Source organism: Mustela nivalis (genome assembly GCF_964662115.1).
Source record: "Mustela nivalis genome assembly, chromosome: 5".
NCBI classification, from domain to species: domain Eukaryota; kingdom Metazoa; phylum Chordata; class Mammalia; order Carnivora; family Mustelidae; genus Mustela; species Mustela nivalis.
In genome coordinates this window covers 23,133,735-23,154,992 of record NC_139024.1, presented here as the reverse complement: position 1 = coordinate 23,154,992, position 21,258 = coordinate 23,133,735, and the positions used below count along the sequence as shown (strand labels likewise).

At 45.2% G+C, this 21,258-nt stretch overlaps 1 protein-coding gene across 6 annotated transcripts in view; it reads left to right on the top strand.

Moving 5' to 3' along the window:
• FOXO3 (forkhead box O3) overlaps window positions 1-20,223 on the top strand; it is a 127,120-nt gene extending 106,897 nt beyond the window's left edge. For 4 of the 6 annotated variants that reach the window (XM_082732057.1, XM_082732056.1, XM_082732055.1 and 1 more), the window contains 2 exons: window positions 1,424-2,856; window positions 15,455-20,223. In XM_082732057.1, coding sequence (XP_082588183.1) covers window positions 1,424-2,821 — 1,398 coding nt within the window. In that variant the 3' untranslated portion in view covers window positions 2,822-2,856; window positions 15,455-20,223. Of the gene's footprint in view, window positions 1-1,423; window positions 2,857-15,213; window positions 15,259-15,454 lie in introns of all 6 variants that reach the window. The other 2 variants (XR_014312175.1, XR_014312176.1) reach the window with 1 other exon arrangement.
• Window positions 20,224-21,258: the final 1,035 nt, after the last annotated feature.

Genomic DNA, 21,258 nt, shown 5'->3' with positions numbered 1-21,258 from the left:
AATTTCCCTTTTAACATCTTATCTTTATCTAAAGTTAGTTTAGTACATTTGTCACAACTAATGAACTAATATTGATATATTATCATTAACATATTGATGATTAACATAATAATCATTGATTAATGATTAACATATTAATCAGTTATTATGTTCATTAACTAAGCATATTTTATTCAGATTTCCTTCCTTTTTACCTAACATTCTTTTTCTGCCCAGCATCCCATCCAAGGTACACATTATATTTAATCATCATTCTTCCTTAGGTTCCTCATGGGTCTGTTTGGAGGAGTACTGAACAGGCAGGCATTTTTTTTAATGTCCCTTCATTGGAACTTGTCTGATGTTTTTCTCATAATTAGACTGTGGTGATGGGCTTTAGAAGAAAGACTACAAAAATAGAGTGCCATTTTCTTCACGTCAAGAATGTGTATTATCAGGGCTCCTGGGTGGCTCAGTTGGTTAAGCAACTGCCTTCAGCTCAGGTCATGATCCCAGAGTCCTGGGATCAAGTCCCACGTCCGGCTCCCGCTCCATGGGGAGTCTGCTTCTCCTTCTGACCCCCCCTCTCATGTTCTCTCACTCTATCTCTCTCTCAAATAAATAAAGAAAATTAAAAAAAAAAAACGAATGCGTATTATCAGCATGATTTAGCCATATTAATGCTGACCTTGATCACCTGAGACAGTGTTTGCGTCTCCACTGTAAAGTTATCTTTTCCCTTCCTTTCCATACTCTTTGGAAGGAAGTTACTGTGCTCAGACCATTGCTTTGAGGGGGGAGTATCTATATAAATTATTTGGAATTGTTCTGAATGGAAGATTTGCCTATTTCTGTCAACTCTGCAAATCCTGCTCTACCATTTTTTTTTCTCATGCCTGTTGGACAGGTGTGAAATTGTGGCAGGAAGAGGTGGAGTCGTAGAAAGTATCCGTAACAATTCACACCAGTTCTGAGTTTATCGACGTGGTTAAGAAAAGGTAGATGCTGCCTTTACAGTAGTGGAGGAGAGAATAAAATGAGCTCCAAGTGATTAATTACCTGTAGGGAGCCAGGGAGGTTTGTTGCAAAGTGCAGGGAGAGAGTGCTATGGTAATAAAAGTATGAACTTCAGTATAGGAAATAGAATTATAGAAATTTAGGAATTTGGGGAAAACAACATCATTGAGCTTATACTATTCCAGCTTCTCCTGGGTATGAAACCGTCTCCCACCTCCTAAATACCACACTTGGCCATTTACAGTGTTGTCATTGAATTCCAACCTGGATGGGGGTATCTCATCCAAATGTTTGTCTTTTATTCTCTTTAACCTCCAAAATTAAGGTGTACCCCCACCCCAAAACGAGTCTGATTAACTGCCTCTTCTGGGTGCCTAAGCTTTGGGCCATTTTGTCTCATGTCCTGTGTTTTCCTTTCTCTCTGCAGAACTCGATCCGACACAACCTATCATTGCACAGCCGGTTCATGCGGGTCCAGAATGAGGGGACCGGCAAGAGCTCTTGGTGGATCATCAACCCTGATGGGGGAAAGAGTGGAAAGGCACCCCGGCGGCGGGCTGTGTCCATGGACAACAGCAACAAGTATACCAAGAGCCGTGGCCGCGCAGCCAAGAAGAAGGCAGCCCTGCAGACAGCCCCTGAGTCCGCCGATGACAGTCCCTCCCAGCTCTCCAAGTGGCCAGGCAGCCCCACGTCACGCAGCAGCGACGAGCTGGATGCGTGGACGGACTTCCGCTCGCGCACCAATTCCAACGCCAGCACTGTCAGCGGCCGCCTGTCACCCATCTTGGCAAGCACAGAGTTGGATGACGTCCAGGATGATGATGCACCGCTCTCCCCAATGATCTACAGCTCAGCTAGCCTCTCACCCTCTGTGAGTAAGCCATGCACCGTGGAGCTACCACGGCTGACCGACATGGCAGGCACCATGAATCTGAATGACGGGCTGTCTGACAACCTCATGGATGACCTGCTGGATGACATCACGCTCCCATCGTCCCAGCCATCGCCCACTGGAGGGCTCATGCAGCGAAGCTCTAGCTTCCCGTACACCACCAAGGGCTCCGGCCTGGCTTCTCCAACTGGCTCCTTTAACAGCACGGTGTTTGGACCCTCATCTCTGAATTCCCTGCGCCAGTCTCCCATGCAGACCATCCAAGAGAACAAGCCAGCTACTTTCTCGTCCATGTCACACTATGGCAACCAGACACTCCAGGACCTGCTCACTTCAGACTCCCTCAGCCACAGCGATGTCATGATGACCCAGTCAGACCCCTTGATGTCTCAGGCCAGCACCGCTGTGTCTGCCCAGAACTCCCGCCGGAACGTGATGCTTCGAAATGACCCAATGATGTCCTTTGCCGCCCAGCCTAACCAGGGGAGTTTAGTCAATCAGAACTTGCTCCACCACCAGCACCAAACCCAGGGCGCTCTCGGTGGCAGCCGTGCCTTGTCGAATTCTGTCAGCAACATGGGCTTGAGCGACTCCAGCAGCCTTGGGTCAGTTAAACACCAGCAACAGTCTCCTGTCAGCCAGTCTATGCAAACCCTCTCGGACTCTCTCTCAGGCTCCTCCTTGTACTCTGCGAGTGCAAACCTTCCCGTCATGGGCCATGAGAAGTTCCCCAGCGACTTGGACCTGGACATGTTCAATGGGAGCTTGGAATGTGACATGGAGTCCATTATCCGTAGCGAACTCATGGATGCTGATGGGTTGGATTTTAATTTTGATTCCCTCATGTCCACACAGAATGTTGTTGGTTTGAACGTGGGGAACTTCACTGGTGCTAAGCAGGCCTCATCTCAGAGCTGGGTGCCAGGCTGAAGAATCACTGAGGAAAGGGGAAGTGGGCAAAGCAGGTCAGTGCCCAGTGCTATGGCATTTGATAACAAAGTGGGGGTGACGGGGCGTGGGGGAGGCTGACTTTTATTTACTTTGAACTTTACTCCACCCTGAGAAGTTGAGAACCATGGAGCACTGGTACACAGTAACGTGGCTCCCGACCGTTTCATCTCCCAAGTCAGACAGGGCCATCAGGTGCCCCTCCCCACAATTTGCTGACAGCTCAGGAATTTTACTGCCAGTAAAGAGAACATGCACACATTTAGAGATTTCATTCTCCTTTGTATCCAGTCATTCTGTCTTACTCATGACACAGGTCTCCCTGCTTGATGGATGGATGAGGGTAGAATGGAAGGGGAGGAAGGGAGACCTTAGATTCCAGGAACGTCAAAGTTAAGGACCCAGCCAGAGGACCCATCGTCCCAGAGGACATTCTTAGCCTCCCAAGTCCAACACTGCCATTGTCGATCATCTGTGTTATGGTTTCTTCTTCTTTTTTCCAGTAAAGTAACAATTTGCAGGTACTTCTAATTTAACTGTAGAATGTATATTCTGGACTCCTTCATGCATGAGTATTTCCACCAAAAGCAAGATCTGTTAGATTCTTCACCATGGTACTAATCATCTTTATTAGTTAGTGCTTAACATCTACACGTTTAAAAGAGCAAAAGAATTAAATTGGAGACAGTTTTTATGTGAGAGAGAAAGAAGGCACTTGCTCCTGTGCTGCTTGTCCCTGAAGCGTAAGTGGGTAAGGTCAGGTTCCAAACAGTGACATGCGTTGTGAATGGGAGCAGAGATTTTCTAAATTGTGGCATTTTAATAATGTTGGAACCAGAAAGATCACACAATGTGATGTGATAAGAAAGACATTTTATTGGAATCAGAAATCAAGGGTTCAGTTCCACTTCTGCTACTTTCTGGCTGCTGTTAGGAATGTGTCACTTAACCTCTGAACCTCAGTTTCCAGTTTTATGAAATGAGAATAATCACCCTCTTGTTACTATACAGGGTTATTATAAGAATCAGATGCACTGAAGTATGTGAAAGTGCTTGGTAAAACTGCAGTGGGCTGAAATATGTATAGTGTAATTAGGTAAACATACTGACAGATGAGTAAGCAGAGAGCCCAGAGAGGTTAAGTAGTTTGCCAAAGGTCACACAGCTGGACCCAGAATCCGTATTTCTTGAATGGCTTGAACTGTGATAGTTTTCTCTAATTTTCTCTAGGTAGGAAAAAATAGAAAGTGCTCTGAACTGGAGCCAGTGTAGCAGGTAATGCACAGGCTTGCCTTAAAATTCTCCTTAAGAAGTAAGATGAGCACTGGGGTATTCTGCTGACAGGTTCGTACCCCCAGACCCTACCCGTGTTCAAGCGCTCTGTTCTGTGCCCCAGATCCTCTATTAAAAACGTCTCGGCAATCCACTTACACCCTTCTTTAAATGATATGAAGAGGAAATGGGATTCAAAGCCATTAAAACCTGAGCCTTGTTTAACCCTCTGCCCCAGGGAAGGAATTACAAGGGTCTCCTGTGGTGAGCTCAGTGGAGCTCACTGGGTAGTTGTAGAAAGGGGAGTGTCAAGAGTGTTGTGATGTAAAAGCTTCTCAGCTTTCCCAGGCACCAGCAGGCTCCTAATGGAACCCAGACATCTGTTTTCAGTCATTTAATAGCCCTTGAGATGGTAAAAAGACTGTAATGGAAGCTAAATAGGGTGACAGGCTTGCTTGCCCGCCAGTTCAGTCCCGTACCAGCACGCAGACTGGTGAAGACTGCCCTGGAGAAAGGTAGATATTTGGCTTTTAGAAGAATAAATAGTTTGTCTTCCTTTAAGAAGTGGAATGTGACTGTGGCTTCTAATGACACAAGTAAGTTTTAATTTTGGTGTAGATGTGAGGAGGCCACTTTCTCATTCATTGAGAAGAGGTAGTGCAGAAGAAAACGTACTGTCAGTTCTTGCCTATTTTTTCAAGTGTAGTTGAATAGCAGCCTTTCTTGTGTATGTATTATTCTAAAAGTTTGTATAAAAATATTTTGAGGGAGGTGGCTCAGTAGTTTAAGCTTCTGCCTTGATCTCAGGGTCCTGGGATCGAACCACCCCCCCATCGGGGCTCTCTGCTTGGCGGGGAGCCTGCTTCCCCCCGCCTGCCTCTCTGCCTACTTGTGATTGCTCTCTCTCTATCAAATAAATAAATAAAATTAAAAAAAATATATTTTGAGGGAAAGGTGAATATATTTTAAAAGCATATTTAATGAATTATTATTTAGATGATAAAGAACTGCTTTGGGGATAATATGTTTTGTTATTTTGTCCTAACTATAAGGGTCATTTAGTCACCTTTTTCTCAGAACATTTTGGGGAGATTGTTTTGAGAAGATAATTCCTCATTTAAGAATGGAAAGTCACCAGATTTCAAAATTTCTCAAAGGTAAATCAGCTCAGTGTGATCAGAGCAAGAGAGGAAAGATCCTGAAGACAACGGGGGCTTTTAGAGAGTTTGGTTTCTGAGTTTAGGATTTCCATATCGCTTTGGAATGAATTGCTTGTCTAAGCAGCCAGGAACATAGATGTCTTGAAGTATATTCTTTAGTTTTAAACCTGTGACTCTCCTGAATTCACAAAACAGGCCTGAGGTCACCACCTCAGACCTCCCTTCTCCCAAATTAAGCACCCCAGCTCTCCAAGACTTGTTCTATAATGACTTTTATGGTAAAGCTTTTTTCCTTCCTTCCTTCCTTTTTTTTTTTTTTTTTTAAACTAGTAGTCATGGTATTCTCCAGACTCCCTCCCTGGCTTAACAGGAAGGTCATGTGACCCTAAATTAGAGCCCCTTAGTTGTGGAGTTAATGGAGCAGCTCTGTCCAGTTGACAGACCATCTTGCTAGAGAGCTGTGGAGAGGTACTTCTCTGGAGGGCTGGGTGTTTCACACACGTCATTCATCTTAGACCATGTGTAAAATCCTTTGACCTATGGGTCTATCTGGAAAAGAAAAAAAAAAATAACCATCCCTTTTTATGAGAGACAGCTACTGGGGTGTGAAGGGCACTGTCTTCTCTCATAAAGCTTGGTGCACGTCCTTTCAGGTTGGCAGAGATGTCTGTGAGCCGGTGTGGTGGTTGGAAGGCTGAGCTTCTGGGTCTGATGTGTGTCTCCTCAGAGTGTAGGCAGCCTCAGCCTCGCTGTCATTTTGAGGTCAAAAGACGCCGAAGTTCTCAGGCTCTTTCATTCATCTTCATCTTTTGGCATTTGGAGACCCCATTAGGGAGCAGCCCCATACTTAGTTTTATAAACTACTTTGCAATAAAGATTGGAAAACATCAACCAGAAAAGGCCCAGCTGGAGAGCAGAGGGGTAGTTCTCTCCCTGCCTCTGCCACATCACCAGTGACTCTCTCGCAATAGTAGGTTTGTCATCTGCCAGATGAGGGTAGAATCATAGTTTCAGAAGTGCACAGTAGATGTAATTGTAAACCCGAAACCTAACATTCTGTCTGTGAAGTGGCCCTGGTAAGAGGTACGTGGTGATACAGAACTCTACAGAAACTGTGGGATACAGATGTGGAAACGGCAGGACCTGGTGTTGGAGCCCGTTTAGGTTTTGGTGAGGCTGCTCTCCAAAAGGAGCACATTTCTGATTCCCGTTGAACGGATATCTGAATGCTGTGATTCTGTTACGTATTCGTGTTGGGAAATAGGATTAATTCTAACTGAATAGGCAATGTAGGCTATTTGTGTCATATTTTTTTCCCCTTAAGGTAGCTACGTCTCTGTTAGGCAGTGTAACGTATGATGAACACGAATCCATGCATATTGCATGGAGAACACACTCTGTTACTTGCACTTACTGGGGCTCTAGTCTAGTTTGTGGTTCATCTCGATAATTATGTTCGTATTTTATAAATATGTTCATCTTGAGAATTGTGCATCTGCAGGATCTTTATTCTTACCTCAAAGAAAGCCTGAAGTCTGAACTGTCATTCATTGAGAGAATGGCTGTCTGGATCTTTTTAGTGTTGACAACAGTAAAGGAAAATTTACACAGCTGTGAAAAGGCATTTTCTATGCAGAGGCTGTTTACACTCCTTACATACATTCTTTTCCCTAGAAAGCACTGGTATCGATGCTGCTCTCTGGGGCACAGGGACAGAGCCTTGAGTGACTGTCACTTTAAGCAGTTGCATTTATAGATGGCTTTCTGGAAGGTTTCTTTGGCCACAGAGCTGACGTGGAGCATGAATAAATGGGTTGAAAATCACCTGAATTACTCCTGGAAATCTTTGTAAATTCTAAGCTCCCATTAGATGCTTCTTTTCCCAGGGTTCCTAATGCTCACTCTTCAACATCTCCCAAGTAACGTTTTCTTAAGTATGGTCTCCCCCCAGGTGCCACCTGTGCTTCTCATGGCTTCCCTTTCTTCATAGAGACTGGAGAAAGGGCTTGTCGGGACCTGCCTCTGTGCTGTTGCTGGAGAGAAGGGCCAGGGTTCTGCCTTGTTCCTTGGGCAGGTAGAGGGATGTTTGCAGACTTTCTCTTCCCGACTTGGAGATTCAAGTTTTAACACTGGATTTTTCATTCCACGATGGAGATTCCCCACCTTGTAAGAGACATCATCTACTTCACGTTGGTTTTGTGAATGTGTTCATTTGCTGTTAAGAACATTGCTTTCCCCCATCTTCCAAACTGTTTTGAAGTTTAAAGTTCCAAAACCTAAAATGAATTATAGTTTTGTTTTGAAAATTAGTGTGACACTTCTGATAGTTAGAGGTCCCATAGGTCAGTGTTTCTCAAAGTGTTCCACAGAATACTGGACCCTCAAGACATTCATGGATATTAAGTAGAAAACGCATTCTGTGGTCAAATAAGTTTGAGGAATATGATGTTTAAGTGAATTAGAGTTGTTGCCAGATGGGCTATGAAGAGCCTTGAAAGTTAATATATGTTATGAACCTTCTAGCATAAGATTGCAGTGTTTCCTAAATTTATTTGATATCTGGAGCCAAATCCTTTTTCTTCAAGAAGCCATAGGACCCATGTTCTAAGGAAACCCCTAAAGACATGAGCCAGCCACCCAGTTTAGCTCACTGTCCCTGTGGTGGGAACCATGGATTTAAAAAACCTCCCCTACAACTCACTCCAAGTATCACCTGTGTGGTTCGGCAGAGGAGCTGTGGGATTTGTAGCAGAAGGTTGCCATCTGCGTGGCCATGTGTCAGAGGGAAGTCACTCATCTCCCTCAGTCTCAGTTCACTTATCTATGAAATGGGGTTAAAATGGACACCTACCCCACAGAGCTCTTGTATGGCCTACAGTCCTTTGGCAGCTTTTTAAAAAGTTACTAAATGTTTATTGTTACTACCAGTGGCTCCAGAGTTGATACCAATAAGGGAGGCAGCCAGGCCATATGCAACACTGTTGGCAGAAAGAGCAAGTACTTTCCTAAACTAGAATGCGTTTGGCTTCTTTTTATTAAAAAGGTATGGTGGTTGCCTGTTTGTGAAGCTTTGGACGCCCGCTAGAAGTCCTGGCTACCAATTTGGAGGTACCCCTGCGAGAAACTGTTTCACTCACAGGGAACTTCCAACCTAGATGGAATGAGGTTTGTGTGTGGTACCCAGAGTGTTCGCTTAGCATCTTCAGAGGATTGCCTGAAAAGTCCCAGACGCCTGGCTTCGGGTTTCCTGGGGGTGTCTTGTCAGCATCCAGTTGGCCAGTAGGTAGCACTCTGCGGAGGGAACAGAAGAGGGAGCAGCCTCCCCACGCCCCTTCTCTGCTCCCTTTCGGTATAGCCCATCCCTGCTGGTAGGGAGCCTGGAAATCCGATCCTCCCGTTCCCACTGCTAGCCTGTCCCAAGCCGCAAAGGAATAAAGAGCTGTTCCGGCCCTCCTAGGGCTCTCTTGAGAGCCGAAAGTTGCCACACAATAAATAGCTTGATACTGGCCGTGGTCTGGCCGTGGACACCCCAACCCCTCAGGGCTGGAGGTTTACCCCCTTACTGGCTAGTGTGACAGTTTGGGATTCAGAAAATGTGGTCACTCTGCCCTTAAGATCTCTTCCAACTGTAAGTTCAGTGAAACCCAGAGAAAATGGGCTGTTGTTCTCCAGGAGCTTTCCTCCCAAAGAAGCAGGGAACACGCCCCTGTCCCCGAGGAACTGCTGCGTGCTTGGGTGCGGGTCTTGTGCTTTGCTTCTCTTCCCCAGTAATAGATGTGGGCTGTACTCTGTAATTCTAGATTTCCTCCTTTTTTTAATGACCTCTTTTTGGGTAAAATATATGATATTCATTTATTAAACGATGAGAATTACTTAGTCACAGAAGCCTCCGAAGGTAATTCCAGTGTTTCCAGAGGATAAAACGTTAATTGCCAGTCTTGGCTTGATTGAAGGTTTGCATATCAGGATGTCTTCTCTCTCCCTCCTCCCCTCCCCCTCCTTCTTCTGTCTCTTTCTCTCTGATGAAAGAAGTCTGGATCATAAGATTTTCTTTCTTTTCTTTCTTTCTTTCTTTCTTTTTTTTTTTAAAGTATTCATGTCTGTGTGGAGTGTTTGACTCCTTAAAGAAATGTAATGGCCAAAAAGAGAAGGCCATAGATTCTGAGGTTGAAATTTTTAATTTTCAGTGGGTCTCCCTGTATACTTTGCCACTGTAATTAATTGGAACATCCATTGGTCATTTGTATGTTGAGAAATGATCAGAAAGCAATACAGCCCAACATGTGTACAGATGTGGTAGAGGTTTCCCTCTGCCTGCTGCTCTGAATGTCTCAAGCCAAAGCACTCCCTGTCCAGCCCCATTCACTTCAGGTCGCCTGCCGGCCGGGTTACCCATGGAAACAAGCTCCAGGCTGAGCAGGGACACGAGGGCTTCCCACAGCCATACCAAGTTTGGATTTACCTCACTCCCCGAGTCTACACTGCTGGCCAGACTGCTGATCTCAGGGCAGTCCTTTGTCTGCCGATCTTGGAGCCACCCCTGAGACCTTCCTTTCAGTTCCCTTCTTGATTTCCTTCTTCTCTTGCACTGGTCTAAGGGTTGCTTCTTGGCCACCACCTGTGTCACCTGCATGTCCTGGTCCTACCTTACAGGGGGATGAGTGGTTTGGTCTATTTGTGGAACCAAACAGCTGGTTTTGTGTTTTCAATTTCAGAATCACTTTTGGAAAAATTAGATGGTCTTCATAACCCTGTATATCTAAAGCAGGCAAAGACAGCTTTGGGGCCCCCTCTCTTCTGTAGCTGGTTGTGGAGCCCTTCGATGGGCTGACACACTGGACGCGGACTTGCAGCTCCGCATCCCAGGGATGCAGTTGTTCCCCAGCCCGAGGCAGTGACTGCACAGTCCCAGTCACCCTGCCCCAGCCAGTCAATGCAGTGAGGAGTCACCCGGCAAACATAAAACATGTGACATTCAGGTCACGGTTTATGGCTCTACGCATTTCTTCCTGTACTATGGTTCCCTCTTGTTTTTGTTAAGTGGTGAATCACTAAAGCGGTGATAGCAATCTGAGAGAGTAGCAAGACTGTTGATTTTGGTCCTTGAAATAAAGGCTGTGTATGGTAGGATACACGGAAAAGATGAGAGAAGGTAAATATTAAATACTTACTGTTTTAAATTTTTTTAATTAATTTTTTAAAGTTGTATTAATGGAGGGACACCTGGGTGACTCAGTTGGTTGAGCATCTGACTGTTGATTTGGGCTCAGGTCATGATCTCAGGGTTGTGAGATCGAGCCCCTTGTTGGGCTCCGCGCTCAGCAGGGAGTCCGTTTGAGGTTCCTCTCCTCCTCCCTCTGCCCCCGCCCAACTCCCACAAGCACACATGTGCCTGCGTTCTCTCTCTCTCTCTCTCTCTCAAATAAAGCTTTAAAAAAAAATGGCATCTGTGCCTATGGGCTGCATTTCCTAGAAACTTGACTTTCCTTTACTGAGGCTCCTCAAACTGAATACACATTTGGCTTCCCGCCTGGCGGAAACCTCCCTACCTATTCTGCTTCCCTTGTTAACTATTAAGTTGCTAAGTGGCAGGTTGACAGCATTCTTCAGAATGTATTTTTATAGAGCTGCACCACCTCGTTCACCGTCTCTGGTAGTCCTGGAGGATGGCACTGTTAGGCCAGCACTGCAGGCAGAGGGCCGGATTGTCATCTGATAGGCTTCTGCTGTCACAGTGACCACCAGGCTGGCCCTCCACTGCTTCCATAAGTCTTTGTCTCCCATTCCAACCTGGGAGATGCTGAAAAATTACCAAATTAAACGAAGTGTTACACCCGTTAGGTGTTTTCTTCAGCTGCTTCGTGTTTTGGCTGTGAAGATGGACGCCAAGGGAACTGCTGCCATGTTGGTACTCCGAAATTAGACGTGATTGCCCAACCCAAGACCCACAGAAATGCCGTTTTTCCTGGGGTGACACCAGCTCCAGAAGCCTGGGTGGATGGTGGCAGATGATTGTGGCTCATGATGGATTGGGTGTCCCAGAGATCCCCCTGGGGGCAAAGCAGAGATGGTGGCAGGCAGGCATTTTTTTGTTCTCTCCCCAGGGGTGGAAACTTCCCTAGTCTGAAGCCCATACTTGTTCTCTGAACTCCACAGGAGTCTTCCCTGTCAGATCGAGTGAACATTGATTCATTTCCTTTTCTGTCCTAAATGTTCTGTATTTAGTCCCCAGCTTGTCCTGGGGTTGGCAGGTTTGGCCTAAATTATCTTTTTGTTTAAAGAGTAGGGAAAGCAGTGCTTCACTTTAATTTTGTGTTTCAGGCAGACCTCCTCCAGACATCTTTCGTTTTAGCTTAGGAAAGCAGTGGCTACCTTCATGGATTTGTGGATGTGAGGGTTTCACGCCACTGGCTTGTTTTCCTTCTGTGTCATATTTGGCGTCAGGGTCCTGTTCCTTTCCTCTGTGCCAAAAAGATAAAAAACACTGCTGAGAAATCCGTATTTGTCACAGTGGAGTTAAGTTGTAGGAGGACAGCCGTAGGTACTTTAATGTTTTATTCCCAGATTTAAGTTGATTGTGGTTGTTATGTTTTATGTAGTTTTTGGAGGCATTGCCCTTTCTTAGCATGTCATGTGATTTAGCGGTGATAATTAGGCAGAAACTTGTCTTCCCTACAGATGCCAAGATTATAGAGGGACTTAGTCTCACCAGGGACCAGCTGACAGCATCCATAGATATTTTTAGAATGGGTCTCGTCATTTGGCATCCCCATTTCATTTTCCTTGCATCAACAGTCTGATTTCAAACATATTTACTGGGCATGGATGGGGAAGAGAGATCTTCTCCCCATCAATGAAAGTCACAAATGGGACAGAACAATATTTTCTGGTTTTTGTTTTTTGTTTTTTTAAGGACATTTTTATATTTATTATTCGCTGGCCTATTGTCTAGTGACTGCAAAGTGATAGCTATAATTCCCTTCAGCTATATGCTTCCTTTTCCTTCCAGAAGTTTTGCTTAATATGATGTATTTTTAAACTTAGAATCAGCATCAGCATACTTAAACAATTTCATCTTACTTTAAACAATGTTAAAAATGCGGGAGCTTCATTGAAACCCACCACACCTGTACCCAACTTAAGTATCATTAAATTCCCAGCTCAGTAGCTGGTGTCATCATTTAAAGTGCTCCTTCTGTTCTCTGTCATTGGTGGAGTCAGATACGCATGTGCAAATGGTGAGTCACCAAAGTGGCTAAAAATCTAAGGCAGATAAGGAGCTGTGTTCTTTGGGACTATTTTTAATCATGGGTCTTCCTAGTGAATGGTGATTCTGGTATATCTTTTATAAGAATGCTTGTATTTCTCTTCAACATTTATCTGATTTCTTTATATTTTTACAATATTTTATGATCTGTTTGCTTTCTGTCACCTTTCTGTCCTGTGGAGTCGGATTTCCTTATTGCCTCTCCTTTCCTGGCTCCCCTCTTAAGAACACGAGGTTTCCCTTGCAGGCTGAGAGGCATGGCCTGGGAGACCCCCGGGGAATGCCACAGACACAGGGGGCCCTAGGCCCATTCTGCAGAAATGGAAGCAGTCCTGATCAGTGCCTCTCCTTTTTAATGATGATGTTCCCTGAAGATTCTGGGCCTTTTGATGAGGGAATGTGTTTGGCCTAAGGATTGTTGTTGGTTGTTGCTCTGTGACTGCCCAGTGTGGGTCTCCTGCCCCTGGTTTTCAGAGCCCATGCCCTGTTCTGCTTAGAATGATGCCATGTTGGGGGTTATAGGTGCCCCATGCCTTCTTTCCCACTGTGCGGACCCAGCTCCAGCATTAGAACAGGCTGCGTGCTCCCCCTCTGTACTTGGGGAATGAAGTGTGTCACCTTCCCAGTATGCACTGGTTTCCATGGCTGAATAATTAATACCAGAGGGAACCAGGATGGGGTCTGAATTAGGTAATGCTTTACAGCTTCTCTCTTAGCACCTGGGGACCACAGTCCCTGATGACTAATTGCATAGTGATGTTAGATTGTGGTTTATTAAGTGTTATTGTGAAGGGAAAAACTGAATACCCTTCCAAAGGACCATGTCTGTACCCTTATCCATTCAGTCCTCAGGGGTCCCATCTAGAATAGCACTGGCTGGCTTTAGGAGGCTAATTCTTTATGGATGCTTTGGTCTGGTTTCTATTTTAACTGCTTTTTTTTTTTTTTTTTTTTTTTTTTTTTTTTTTTTTAAGTAATCTCTAGGCCCAACGTGGGGTTTGAACTCACAGCCCCAAGATCAAGGGTCACATGCTCTGCTGACTGAGCCAACTAGATACCTGTTTTAGCTTTTTCTTTTCTTTCTTTCTTAGGTTTGGGGGGGGGGTTGTTTTGTCTTAAGATTTTATCTATTTGTCAGTGAGCGAGCATGTACACAAGCAGGGGGAGCAGCAGGCAGAGGGACCAGCAGGCTCCCCACTGAGCAAGGAGCCCGATGTGGGACTCTGTCCCAGGACCCCGAGATCATGAGACGCTTAACCAGCTGAGCCACCCCGATGTCCCTGTTTTAGCTTTTTCTTGCTCTGAAATCAACAAGTGTAGGATAATATTGTCTAATACCTTTACAAAGCAAAAAAATCCATCAGCCAGGGAAAATAAATACTGGGGATGGGTGGGGGAAAGAGGGCCTTTTTTTTTCTTCTTTCTTGTTTCTGGTAAAACCCCCTAAGAGCTTCAGTTTGGAGCTGTAGCGAGGGTAATTGTGACCGTGGGTATGTAACATTACCAATACTAAGCCCGGCTATCTTTCTGAATATTGGTAGTGAAAGGTGAGATTGCCAGCCAGCCCAGCCAGAGAAGAGATTGAAGTCCTGAGTACTTTTGTGAAAATCCCAAATGAACCTCTGATAATATCTGGTCTAAAAAGTGGGAAGCAGATGTGTATAATGTGTATGTGAGCTTACTGGTGAACACTTCATGACTTGCTTACCTTTGCTGATGAGAAGGTGGGGAGTTCAGCTTGTTTCCCTCCTCCTTGTCTATTTCTTGGCCTAAAGCCATTTTTATCCCTACCTTGACAGCTGACACTGTCTCCATAAACAAAGGTCTTGTGTCTTGAGGTCTGTTGTGTTGATTCCTTTAGCTACATCTGTGAGTATACTTTTTTAGTCCTTTAACTTGTCTGGGTTCAGAGGTCTCATGAAGTCTACCCAGACATGTAAATTCAGAGGGTCTGAGAGGACCTCTTGTGCCTCCCATTGAAGACTGTTGATGGCAAAAATAAGAATTGTTAACTGTTAAAGGGATGTTTTGTGTGGGAGGGGTTTTGGGCCATATGTGTGTGTTACATAATTTTTTTTTCTTTGCAGACTTTTAATATTAAAAAAAAAAAAATTCCTACACAGTCCACTTAGAGATTGCTTATTCCTTTAATAAGTAAGGAGAGTCAAAGTGATCTCCAACCAGTGGTGCAGACTGAGTAAGCCTTTGTGGAAAGTGGCCATTTCAGCTCCCCGGTACTCATGGTAAACAAGTTTAGTCCATGTAGCCAGTGGGAGAGAACCAGAAAAGCATAGCTGGTCTGCTTAGGATGACCAACTTTTCTGGTTGTAGCTTGAAAATCCTAGAGCAAAATCCCATCTGCACCCTGGACACCTAACTTAAAAGGACCGACTAACGGGGCTTCTGGATGACTCAGTCCATTAAGCATTTGACTTTTGGTTTTGGCTCAGGTCATGATCTCAGGGTCCTGAGATCAAGGCCCGCATTGGGCTCTGCACTCAGCATGAAGTCTGCCCTTTTCTTCTCCCTCTCCCCAGTCACACACTCGTGTGGGCTCTCTCAAATAAATACATAAATAAGTCTTAGAGATTAAAAAAAAGAAAGGGCCCACTAAAACACCCCTAACTTGCCTTTCTTTGTTAACCGCCCAAAATGAATGACCTCATTTCCTCTAGGCTTTTTCAACTTGAGAGCATCATATAATCAAGCAGAAAAATAAGGTAAGTAGTCTCCATGCTTCTTCCTTAGGTTTTCAGACCTCTGAAGCTAGTGTAGCAAAACAGCTTTAGTGTGAGTACCCTTAGTTTGGAGGTGAGGTGAGGAGACAGGAGGCTGGTGAAGCGTGAGCCAGAGGGGCCTACGATTGCTGTTTGAATGTCCTTAATCATCTCTGGTTTTTCTTTTCTCCTACTGCAGACCCTCAAACTGACACAAGACCTACCGAGAAACCCTTTGCCAAATCTGCTCTCAGCAAGTGGACAGTGATACCGTTTACAGCTTAACACCTTTGTGAATCCTGCACCATTTTCCTAACCCAGCAGAGACTGTTAATGGCCCCTTACCCCGGGTGAAGCACTTACCCTTGGAACAGAACTCTCTATATAAAGTATGCAAAATCTTCCTTGTACAGGGTCATGAGCCACCTGCCAGCGAAGGACGGCACCCTGTCAGCACCACCCAGCCTCGTTCAGAGCACACCGTGAGCTCCTGTTGGCGACTCTGTGGTGTATTCACATCACGATGGTTTATGGGATGTTTTAAGTGTCGTTTTAGTGTTTGTTTTGACTTTCTGAGTTTTTCCACATGCATTAACTTGCAGTATTTTTATGTTAAAATGTTAATCATCCTTCCCCTGGCAAATTTAAAAACAGAAGGAAAATGTTGTACCAGTTACTAGTCTAGCTTTGGGCATCACAAGCATTTGAGCTCTTGGAACTCCATAAACTAACAAATTACATAAACCAGAGGGGGATTTTCTTTCTTCTTTTGTTTGGTAGAAAACTATCCTTTTCTAAAAACTGAACAATGGCACAACTGTTTGCCGTGCGCACCAGTCCAGGACTGACCCCTGCATAGGCCCGACGAATGGAGTGCTGCATGCGACCCACTGTGTTTTCCTTCTGAGTCGGGATTGGGGGCGGGGGGACCCCCAGCCCCTGGTCTGCAGTTCCAGAGCAGTCGGGCCTCTGGTCTCCTGGCATTATCCTCAGCTAATGCAGTGAACAATGATGGTATGCTGGTTAGAAATTAGGGTCTTTTCAAGAAACAAGCTCAGCTGCCCACTCATTGCCAAATGCCACTAAGGGATTTAGTTTTAAGGAGAAAGGGGGAAAAAAAGTCCTGTTTTGCTTTGCAGAAGAAATTAACTTGCAGGTGAACATTAAGCCTACAGTGGGAAATGTGTGAAAAGTACAAAGCAGAGTCACTATTTTCCTAAAATACCCTTGATTATTTTCAGCCTTGCTGTGTATAATCGGATCTGCTAGACGTGTATGAGTGAGAGGCAATAGCGTACAAACTGATTTTTATACACACACACACACAATCTAATATATATATATATATAAAAGCTTAGATTGTAATTGTACAAGTGACATGATGGAAGTACAAGATAGGGCAGTTATGACTTTTACCCCCTCATCTTTCTGCTTCTATGGATTTCATTTTGTTTGGTTTTCAAAAAGTTAATGGTGCTGTATAGGTGCTTTCTGTTGAGCCAGGAAAGTGTGATTATATCATTACCCTCTTCGATAGAATGGTTGGGAACACCTTGGGTACACACGAAAAGCTGGTGTGACGAAGCTCTGACGAGCGCAGTGTATGCACACTTCTCCAGAGTGATAGATGAAGACTCTTTTCTTTGCATAAAAAGCATTAGGTATATAAATGTATAAATAAATTTTATCCTGTACAGTACAACAATGGAACATTCTGCATGGACATTAGGAACACAGGCTAGTAGTTCAGCACAGACTTCCCTGCATGAGTTTCGCTGATGCTCGCACCGTGCAGTGGGCACTGACTCCCTCCCACCATAGACATGCCACCCGACCCCTGCACTCGCCACCTGCCGCCAGGGGCCCCCTTGTGCACCTTTGCTTCCTAATTCCTCTGGGGGTGGTACTGGTGGTGAGAACAGCTCCTAGCATAATGGAAGTTCCATTTGGTATTGTCCCACGTCTCCCCCGCCTCGCTTGGGTGCTCATGTTTGAGTGATGGCCCTGTTGATTTCACCCTGCCTTTTACTGAATCTGTAAATTGTCGTGCGGTGGTGGTTATAGTAGGCCTGTAGCATATCGCCTTTTCTAAACTGCTCCACGTTTTTAATCTTCATTTTAAAAGTAGGTATAATTTTTAAAGGTGTGTATTCTCTTCATGTGGTCCGCTTGTCCGTGAGACAGACTTCAGCTTACCGTATCCCTTTATAATGACGCTTGCCACTCCTTGATTCCTCGGTGGTCCGCTGTACATAGGAACTGTCCCGTGTCGTTGAGAGAAGACTACCTCTCTGGGTTGGTAGCTGGTGCTGCCCTGACGGCAGGGGGCGGGGGATGCCGCAGGGACACAACTACAGCCACTGTGGGGAGGGAGGTGGGGAGTGAGGGCGGGGGGGGGGGGGGGGCATTTCCAGTGCTTGCAGCGTGAGGGCCCTGAGACCGGCTCTCCTGAACAGAAAGAAACAGCAAACGAACAAAACAGCTTGTCTGCCTTTTCTGTTTTATAGACCCCGGGAGCTACTTTGGGAGTAAAAAAAAAAAAACAACAACTCCCAAATAGGTTTCAACCCATGTTGACTTCCTTTCAGACATGGGGCATCTCATTTATTATTCTCTTTTTCTCAGCGTTTGTTAGATTTCAGGCAGAATGTCTTACAGAATGTCCTAGAACCAGATTATAATTTAATCCGAAACAGCTGCGGGAGGGACAGAGGAGGTCTGGGAGCCGGGCAGCCGCAGAGCACGTCAGGAAAATGGAGGGGGAGGGGTGCTTTGCATTTGTTGGGTTTTTTGTTTTTTAACAATGCAGATAGTATCTACGGGTAGAGCATTGTGGAGAGCTGAGATCAGGACAAAGCCGAGTGCCAGCATCAGTTTCGAGAGGGACTTGGAACAGTCAGGCCTGTCCAGGACCACGGCAGCGCCCCTCTCAGCCTTGGCCACTGCCAGCTGCCCCCCCCCCCAGGCCAGGCTCCCCTGGAGCCACCAGGAGGTGGGCACACAGGGCCGAGGGCGGCCGCCTCAGACCTCCGTCTCTTACACGGAGACTCTGCTTTCAGCAAGGGCCAGCCGTCGGCCGCCACGTGGAGTTCTGAGTGTCACGCGTCCCTCACCATAAGTTTTCTGATCTGGAGCGTCCCGGTGGAATTCTTGGCCTCCGGGGACCTGGCGGCTGTAATGTTCGCATCCTGCGGAGAACTATTCCAGGTTATCTCCAGCCTCTAAATAAGCTGCTCTAGGGAGCCTTCCACTTTTTGACGGGAAATTAAAAAGAAGAGTAACTAATGTTGAAAACATGACATGCACTCTGGGGTTCTGTTGTTCTCTCTTCAGGCTCCAGCACCAGATACCTTGTACCAAAGTTAGAAAAGAGCTTTATAAGCCTTCCCTCTCCTGCTGTGAGAGCGGCCTGCCAGGTTCAGCGCCCCCAGTTAACTGTGAATGAAGCTGAGCCCCGGCTCCCTCGTTGCATCCCCTCGCAATGGGATGATTGCTGAAACACAGATTTTTTTTTTTTTTAATTTCTGAAGTTTGTCTTTCCTGTTAACAGGATTGTGCACACATGTGTGATACAAGGTGGGCTGTGTGTGTGTGTGTGTGTGTGTGTGTGGTGTTGAGTTTGGGTGTTCTGTGTGTAGCATTTGACCACCCTGTGGGAGGCCCTCGTGACTTACAGCTCAGGACAGCTCTGCCCAGTCTCCGGGCGACCTTTCAGATGGCTTCCAGTCTTGTTGAAGATGGTAGGGACAGCCTTGGCCTACACCCAGTGGACCCCGCTTACGGAAGAAGGACCGTTGGAATCTCTTGGGGAGACCACCAAGAGTACAGCAGTCGGGCAGCCAGTCCTGTGTCACGTGCTGATGCCGTGGGCTGCCAAATGGAAGTGCGAATGCCACCCTTTCTCTCTGAAAGCAGAAGCAAAACCCTGACAGCTTGAACTCTAATTTTCTTTTTCTTGATGAATTTGGGGAACATTGTATGATTAGGCATACTGTTGTATTTTTTTAGTTTAGCAGATTTTTGTAGAAATGCAATCACTGGCAAGGAGGTACGAAAAAGCCAGCCTCTCCTGAAGACCGGGGGCAGCAGGCACAATGAGGGGATAGCACAGGCCTTGTGAAATCATGTCTGCCCACGAGATCTTGATACACACGCCCAAGTAACTGAAAAGAGTCTATTCTATTCGATCTGAATTGTCGGTGGGTAACATTTTATGCAGTTTGAATGAATGAAATATTTTCCTCTGGTTTTATTTGTGTGTATTTTTCTTTGATGAATGATTGGTTCTGAGGCCTCTGCCACACTCCAGAATTATGTGTGTGGCTGCTTTAAAAACCTGTGCGTCTGGTCACTTATTTCTCTAAAATTATCTTATTGCCTGGCAATCAGTCTTCTCTCGTATACTTGTCCTAGCACATCATGTACCCTGGAAATGTACACAGATGTGAAGGAGGACCCAAAAAATTAGTTAATATTAAAAAAAACACATTGTGCATTTTGGCTTCACATGTTAAACTTTTTTTAAGAAAAAAAGTTGCATGAATGAAAAAAAAAAATCTGTATACAGTATCTGTAAAATTGTCTTACCTGTTCCAATTTCTTGCTCATACCCCACTCAGACTAGAATTAAATATGGTGCATGGCCGTATTCAGACACCCGAGAGACCAGCGGTTGATACTTTGGTTTGAAGCACCTCACCTTTTCTCTCCAAGCGAACACTATCATATTGCATTCTTACTGAGGATTTTGTCCAACCGTATGTTGCCATGAATTAACTCTACCACCTCTCTTCTCAAGAATCAAAACCAGTTTGATTTGGGAACCTTCCCCTTTCCAAATGAAATAGAGACACAGTACTTAACTTTTCTTGGTGTTTGTAGATAATTGCCTTGTGTATTCCATTTAAAACCGTAATCTAGTTTGTAAAAGAGATGGTGACGCATGTAAATAAAGCATCAGTGACACTCTGTCTCACTCCAAGAAGTCTTTTGTTCTCCCTTCCCCTTTCTTGAACTCCTGATGAGAAAGGCTGCATTTCTGTCAGGGTCTTCTGCTGGAATGACTTCACAGGCTGGGAGAGGCATAAAGCTGAGAGGCTCTGCCCTGAGCCCTCTAAATGGAATGATCTAGCAAACTTTCTCTCCAGACAACTTGTGAGCTCTACAGCCAGACAGTTGAATAAAAGCAGATCTGATCTATGGCCTTGTTCATGGTGGCAGATGGTCACTTGGGTGTGCATGGCGGCGTGCTGTCCAGGAGTGGCTTTTAGGTAGGGAGCCAGATTTAGACTCTGCCTTTACTGAGTGTCAGAGATTTTGACCTGTCAAAGCTTAGGCTCCAATAAGTTCCCCTCATGTCAGTGCCAAGAGTGAACATTGGTCCCCAGAGAGCCCTCCTGCATATTGAAAATCAGGTTCAGTATTTCAGGCCTCCGCTGGCAACAGCAAAACTAGTTGCTCCATGTGAACATCGAGGGCCTCTCAGTAAAGTGAGGAGGAACCCCCACGCTATGGTCAAACTACCCCTCATAGCTTGGGTGGTAGTCTTCATTGTAATAGATGTAAAAATTACTCCGCTTTGAGAAATTCCCTGAGATTGGGTTCAGAGTCCCAGGGAACATGATGGACTCCATTCAGATCAAGTGAGTAAATACTTTAAAGTCTGCCCTTTGGGAAAAAAAATAAATAAAGTTTGCCCTTCAGGATAAATTTTATATTGGTGGAGAGTCATGCTTTCTGAAGTGTCCTTTCCATGGTTTTTAATTACCTATGAAGGCAGAATCTCACCATCTTCTAACGCCAAAGCCAAGTGGGAGAAAGTTATTTCACTTGGGATGGCTTCTCAGCTTCTACTTTGTTTCCCAAAAGATTGAAGATGGAAACCTAACACTAGTTATCCTCAGAGTCTCAACAGAGAGTTCTCCCAAACCAAGTAGAAATTCAACCAAAAACTAATTAAAGTTAATGATCAACAATTAACTAAGTGAAGTGTGGCCGTGGGCC